This window comes from Lottia gigantea, assembly GCF_000327385.1.
Source record: "Lottia gigantea unplaced genomic scaffold LOTGIsca_5, whole genome shotgun sequence".
NCBI lineage: Eukaryota > Metazoa > Mollusca > Gastropoda > Lottiidae > Lottia > Lottia gigantea.
This window is the reverse complement of record NW_008709715.1, coordinates 1,126,730-1,134,324: the sequence shown is the minus strand read 5'-3', so window position 1 is coordinate 1,134,324 and position 7,595 is coordinate 1,126,730. Positions and strand designations below refer to the sequence as shown.

The 7,595-nt window shown below is 33.0% G+C and overlaps 1 protein-coding gene across 1 annotated transcript; it reads left to right on the top strand.

Moving 5' to 3' along the window:
• Nucleotides 1–367: 367 nt before the first annotated feature.
• On the top strand, nt 368–3,888 carry LOTGIDRAFT_228923 (hypothetical protein; the record flags this gene model as incomplete). Its single annotated transcript, XM_009061776.1, has 2 exons — nt 368–853; nt 890–3,888. 2 exons carry the CDS (start codon nt 368–370, stop codon nt 2,117–2,119), a joined length of 1,716 nt encoding a protein of 571 aa, XP_009060024.1. The 3' UTR covers nt 2,120–3,888.
• Between the last annotated feature and the right edge of the window lie 3,707 nt (nt 3,889–7,595).

Below are 7,595 nucleotides of genomic sequence, written 5' to 3'. Positions count from 1 at the left end.
TTTACATTAATACTCCGACACACATATAGATCGTTTTAAAAGTTGAAAGTGCTCTGGTGTGTACCAGTTGTCATACGATGTGTTACTTGTATACAATTTAGTCTATAGAAGTTCTGTACTTTTTTACAGTGGATATACTATCATCACGTTCAAACCAGTGATCATTTTTATAAACTATACCATACAATACTGGCGGACATATTCTCTTTGAACTCATCTCAAGTGGCAATACAAGTCAGCGATACAATCACTTCACAGCAGTCAACACATGGAGCTCTTGTAGTAAATACGTTCGACAGTGTAACGGATAGTGGTTTACGGAAGTGAAGACCCCTTATTAACTCCGATGTGGGCGTCCGAGGGAAGAATGATATCTCACCTTGTGGGGTTAGCCCTCCTGTTGTGTGGGACGGGCTGTTATGGACTATCTATTGACGGCCCTCACCCACCGCGATGTGAGCCGATAACCATACCAATGTGTAAAGATATGAAATATAATACAACTAGAATGCCAAATCTTGTGGGACATGAAAATCAAAAGGATGCTGCTATTCAAGTACACGAGTTTTTACCATTAGTGCAGTTTGGATGTTCACGATTATTAAAGTTTTTTCTGTGTTCTCTGTACGCTCCAATGTGTACTGAATTGGTGGACGGGACAATCATAATACCTGCTTGCAGATCGATGTGTTTGAAAGTTAAAGCGAAATGTGAACCTGTACTGACAAAATTTGCCTTTCCTTGGCCAAAAATGTTGTCTTGTGACAATCTTCCTGAAAAGAGCAACCCAAAAGAAACCTTGTGTATGGAAGCTCCGGAGGAAGATGATGAACCTTATCAAGGGAATTCTGGAGTAGGATCTACTAAGATTGGTCATTTCCATGAAGAGGACTGGAAGAAATTATTCAATGAAGTGAAAGAAAAGCCTTCAACCAAACCAACTATTAATAAAAAGCAAAAGAAACCAGAGAAGGATAAATGTCCTCAGAGATTTGTTCATATTGATACGATACAAGGCAATAGTTCATGTGCCCCCAGGTGTGATGTGGATGTTTATTTTCGACAAGGAGATAAAGATTTTGCTCAAATGTGGATGATAGTATGGGCTTCACTGTGTTGTTTATCAACTACGATTACTGTTTTAACCTTTGCTATTGATTCTACCCGATTTAAATACCCCGAAAGACCCATTATTTTTCTCTCTATGTGTTACGCCATATACTCAATTGCTTACATCATTAGGGCTGTAACGGGACCACAAGTTATCTCGTGCGATCAGGCCCGTGATGGCAAGGAATTCTTAATTCAAGAGGGATTAGAAAGTACATGGTGCATTATTGTGTTTCTTATTTTATACTTCTTTGGAATGGCCAGTTCTATTTGGTGGGTCATCCTAACTGTTACGTGGTTTTTAGCTGCTGCCCGCAAGTGGGGACAAGAGGCTATTGATGCCTTGAGTAGTTATTTTCATTTAGCAGCGTGGGCAATACCTGCCATTAAAACTATAATTATATTGACAATGCGAAGAGTTGATGGCGATGAATTAACTGGATTGTGTTATGTAGGAAATCAGGATATCGGTGCATTAACAGGATTTGTATTAAGTCCTCTAATAGTATATTTATTTATTGGTTCAGTGTTTTTATTATCGGGATTTGCGGCATTACTTCGTATTAGAAACAATCTTAAACATGACGGTACAAATATCCGTAAACTAGAAAAACTCATGGCTAAGATTGGTATATTTTCTGTGTTATATACAGTGCCTGCAACATGTGTGATAGGATGTTATTTTTATGAACGTATTAACTATGATAATTGGCGACAACAGGCTATGGCTAGGCCTTGTGCAAGTCGTACGGATTGTCATTTAGAGTATTCAATACCTACAGTGGAAGTTTATATGTTAAAGATTTTTATGTCTCTAGTAGTAGGTATCACAAGTGGTATGTGGATCTGGAGTTCCAAAACAGCCGCTTCCTGGAAACAATTCTTCTCTAATCGATTCTCGAGGAGAAAGTCAAACTATTCTGGGGGCTACCAACAAGCCCCTGTCATCATGATGAAGTCACAACATGGACAGAAATATTTGCCTAAAGTTACAGGCTCTCGTGTGTGACACTAGTTTAACCGTCAGAAAAGTGGCTTGTTTGTTTAACGCCCCAACCCTTCTTAGTATGATATTGAGTCGCGACTTAACCGTTTACAAACCTAATTTAAACTGAGATTCTCAATGGAGAGAAATTCGGGTCAATAGACTTGTGAGTTATTAGGAGAAGGATGATTAAATAAGACGAGAGAGTATGATATGATTGAAGCTATGGATGAAGTATGATAAATATGTTACAAACAATTACTACATATTATAATATAATTATCATTGACTTTCTGTCACACCTGCAGTCTACCCTTACATCAACTATGTCAATGTATTATATATGAAACACCATTTTATAGACTCATTGCATGTATTCAAAATATGTACTGATGCAATATATAATTTTTATTCATTATGAGTTTAGGCCTTACAGGGAAATTTTCACTCGATTTTCATAAAATTTATCTAATTTTCATTTAATGATAGGCTACTTTTTCTTATTGAATTTTTACATTGCACTTCTATTCGGCATGCTTAAAGATCTGCAACCTGAGCACTTTAAAGATCCATTGACAATTGATAATCAAAAGCTTAGGTATTTTCACTTCTGAAATAATCCAGTGTTGGATTCAGAACAGAAGGACGTAACACTCAATTTCATTTCATTTTTCAATATCGTGCAACTAGTAACAGAAATATCATATTTAATGCATCTTGTTATGCTCAAATAAAACTATTTCTTTCTTGATCTTTCCAAAATAGTCGGTCAATCGAGTGGAAATGCTTCTATTGGAAGTGATTTGCCTTTGATCTGTGAATTGTGAATATAACAATGTAATTGTACAATACAAAACTATCGAGTGAGAATGCCCCTCGAACATTTATTTGCATTAATGCTCTATGCTTCCATCTTATTCATACAGAGAAAATAAATGTTTAGGACTAGATATCGTGTCTGTGTTGAATATTTGAGGTCGTGTTGGTTGATATCGATGTCTTTCAGTAACTACTATACGTATAAAAGTAATATTATTTGGGAGTAGTGGGGCGGAAGGTAATAAAAAATGACTTGTATAATGGCGTATTCTAACGGTGAACATTAAGACTTTTATCAAATAGAATTCAGGGATATTAAATCATTGCTGTTATTAACCGTTGTTGAAATTATTCATAGAATGATTTGGAAATTTGAAGCTAGCCAGATGAGTTAGGTCTGTTACGCCCAATTGCCAAGGGAGATTTGGAGTTGAAAGAGATGAATACTTGTAAGAAAATGAATTGTAAGTGAGAATCTGATGTGTTTATTTGTGTCTGGTTGAAAGAGAGAATCTGACGATATAACATGTGCTAAATATCGACTTAGATCTTACAAACTTGAACAAATCTTTTTTACCATCAAGAAAAGTTGTGTATTGAGTAACATGGTATTTGTTATGAAGAAAATTAGCCCTCTTGTTTTCTTCTTGTTAAAATATGTTCTGTTTTTATATATAATATTGTTATCAACTGTTGAATTTCTATTTGATATTTTTAACCGACATAAAAAGAGTCGCAACTTTGTCAAATATCAAATTTCTGAAGAAAACTGAATGCTAATTTTTAACCAAATTGTTAATTTTGTTAAATTGAAATAAGAATCTTTGAATAAGAGCTATTTTATATAATTTTGAAAGAAAACCTTTCATGTTTCAGATTGAAAACGTATTTTATGTTTGTATTAAAATTTCATATTTTGTTTGGCCTTTCTATTTTTGACTAAGTAAATAAAGTGTTTGTTGTCATATTAAATGAAGAATTAGTTATGTTTTTTTCCTAGCCTGTAGGCTATTGAACTGGTTCTTGGGTTCATTATGAATAATATGACAAGCGTTCTGATTATATTATATATAAGGATGGTCCAATATACGAGTTTCTGGTTCATATTGCAGGTTATATGACCTATAAATCATTAATAAGCCAATTTATTTTACCATTTTATGTTCTTGCTTTGAACACATGACTGATTTGAAATCAATATGCGTAACGTAATTCAATTTTATTTCTATTGAATTTTGACGAATTCTAGACTTAACTTTTTTTGAAGGAAATTGGCAGCATCATGTAGGTCATACACATACAAATGATAAGGCTTCTGTTGAATTTTGAGGTAATTTTAAAATCTTAGTCTTATTTCTTCTATAGGCTACTTTAATATCAGACCAGACTATTTTCAAGATTTCCAAAAGTGGCCAATATAAATTATGGAATTCTTTTTATGAGATTCATCCTGGGATTGCCAAAATTCATCTGTGATTTGAAAATTAGGAAAGATCCTGACCTTTATTATAGAAAGAAAACACTAGCAACTCTCTCATCAGGGAAGAAGGCGAAACATCATTGATAACCTAATACATTAACATAGGATAGCAACTTCCTTTAAATACCGTCACAGTTTCCTTTTAAGTCTGTTCAGAATCACGTACATATTATATACATACAGGGCCTAAATTATACCATTAAACTTTTCCTTGTATGTTTCATGTAAAAGAAACAGCATCAGGCATATTATTCATATCCCATTATTTCTGTGCTAGTTTCATAAGATCATTTTATCTCTATCCCAGTATTATTTCCAAATGTAGCAGTACAGCAGGTCATACCCAAAAACCATGATCTCAGTAACTTTAGAAACTATAAGAGTGCTCGTTTGAGGAGTTCCAAGAACACCCATGCCTCCATGTTATATAATATCGATATTCCGTATGCTAAATGTGCCATAAATGGTACTATAAATAAAGTGTCATGTCTCATTTCTGTATCGTGGAATGTATAATCCGACATAATGCAACATTGACACTGATGCACACATTTCAAACAGGTCTGGGAAAAACTATTGGCGGAGAGAATTTTCATCTGACCAACGTTCCATAACAATTCATATTTTGATGCTTTCAAATTTAAGTATCGACACACTCTTCTCTCTGTGCATATTACACAAATAAATCACACCGCAGTAGGCTACTCCAATGGAGAAAAAAATTAAATATCAAAGTATTTTTTATTAATTCAATACATACAACTTATAAAAAATATCGGGAAAACTTGTTATATAACAACAAAGAAAATGTATGCATGGTATCAAAAATGTGGATGGCGTTTGCATCAAATATTTATACCGTTGCAATTGTAAAATAAGATAAAAAAAAAATCTAAAGAAACACTTGGAGTCATAATAAGTTTTTATGTTAATTTGTATATTTATAAGATAAAACTGTAAAATATTTGAGAGTAATAAAACAGCATGTAGGAGAATTCTTTCAGACAGTAATCACGACCGCCGACCTATTATTTTAAATATTATAGTTAATATTAGTAGATAACTATACTCCTACTAAACTTAGACTATTTGTTTTTATCTGTATGAATTCTGTGCGGAGATATGCATTATATTATGATCTGTTTCAACCATCGAATTTGACTGAAAATGGACATTCTATAAATAACGAAATTAATTAGGGTTAGTTAATTGTAAATCACATTTCCAAAAATTAAATTTTGCACCAACCGCTGTCACTTGACACTATATTTTTTTTTTATGTCACTGTATGTAACTTGATTAGAAATTGTAAATAATTTTGATTCGCCAACAATTAAAGAGGGAAACAGGCTATTAAGATATAAAGTAAAATTATATGAACATATGCAAATCGTCACGTTTCTTTCTTTAATTAAGGTTAAGTACAATAATAGATACTTGATGAATTTTCTTTTATCTGTAGTGGACAGCTATATCGAAAAATTAATTTATCTTAAAATAAAATTTAAAACATATACAAACACTTGCTATGTAACAAACCAATTATTATGCAATTGACGGCTAGCGTAATTGTGCTGTCATTTTTATTCAGTCCAAATCTTGTTGATTCTAAATTTGGCCTTCGATATATTATTACTGGAGGTAAGATAATACAGTTTACGAAGAACTAGTCAGAGGTAGATTATAAATCTGAATAAAGAATAGAGGCAGCTTCGCATGAAAAGCTATAATCGGATTCCTTTATTGGTATATGTCAACATGATAAACTAATTTTACATGAATTGTTATAAAGTGTCAAGGGAGAAACGAAAAGAATTTTTCAAAAGCAGAACTGCTTATGGATTTAAAATTCAAAGACGATATTTAGCTTATGAATATATAATTATTTTGATCATGATCTACGCTTAGTATAGAAATCTATAAGTTATATGTTAATGAAATCCATATTGCGATTATTGTTGTTATAGAAAGTAGAACCGTTTCAAATCAACCAAAATAAGTTATGCATGAATATTTTGCAAATCAATACTCTCAGGCTTTGTTTTGTATTGAACTGCAACATTAAGCATAACATATTTATGTTAAGAGTAAATCCCAGGATTCTAATAGAGCTACATAGTTGTCTGGTAGAAACAAGATTAAGGTTACCAATATGAAATTAAGAACATTCTGGTTCTGTAAAACACCAAGCAATATTTAATATGGTTTCTCTTTACCACCTAAATAGATACATCTTGTTTCATTTTACCTACAAAACATATCAGGGAAGCACTCAACAAATACTTTCCCATAAATAAAGATGAACTGTCAACGGGTACAGATGGAAATTACATTTTTTTATGTTTACTACGTTAGGTTGTGCACACTGTGTACACGTTAGCCAGCTCTGAAAATTTGAGGCAGGCTTTCTACATGGCAGCATTTTTTTCAGTGGAATTAAGGCATATGCTGGTGTAAGCAAAAGGACAGTGACAATTTTCTTAAAACATTGCACGGGAAAATGTGTAATAATTGTGCTGAGCAACGCGAGTTGTCATTTCGATTGAAGCACTAACCATTTGACACCGAAAGCCATTTTTTGCAAACTTGTCTAATTACCATTCAAATATCATGTTAATTGCCCGAATCGTGAAATAATTTTAATTTTTAGAGGAGATATATCAAATTCTTCATTAAAATATCTTATGTTATCCCCACCTTCAGCTGGAAATTGAACCTAGAAACAACTTGAAACTTCGCAGGAAACACTTCAAAGCTCTAAGCAACTTGATTCTCGTGTCAATGAGTACTAGAATAACCTCTAACCAAATTGAAAATATGATACGTAATCACAGTCTAATGCTATATAACACATTATGGGGTTGTATATATTTTAATTAAGCATGTTTCACCAAATGTATAGCATGTGTCGGGTCGCAAGCATTGATGAAGAGCAAATGGTCCAGTATGAAAAGGAAATCATACACAGTGACATGATTACTTTGTAAATTTCACAATCATATTATATCCATAAAGTTATTCTACATATTATATCAGATCCATGTGACCATTTCTATTGGTTTGAAGGTATGAAAAATGTTGTTCTAAGAGCTCTCAGAAATATGACATTACCATCTTTATGCTTTGAGTCGGAGTCCGAAGTCCGACTCTAAATTTGCACTGTTTCTGACAGCGTCCATTGGCAACAGAAAAGTCTATTAA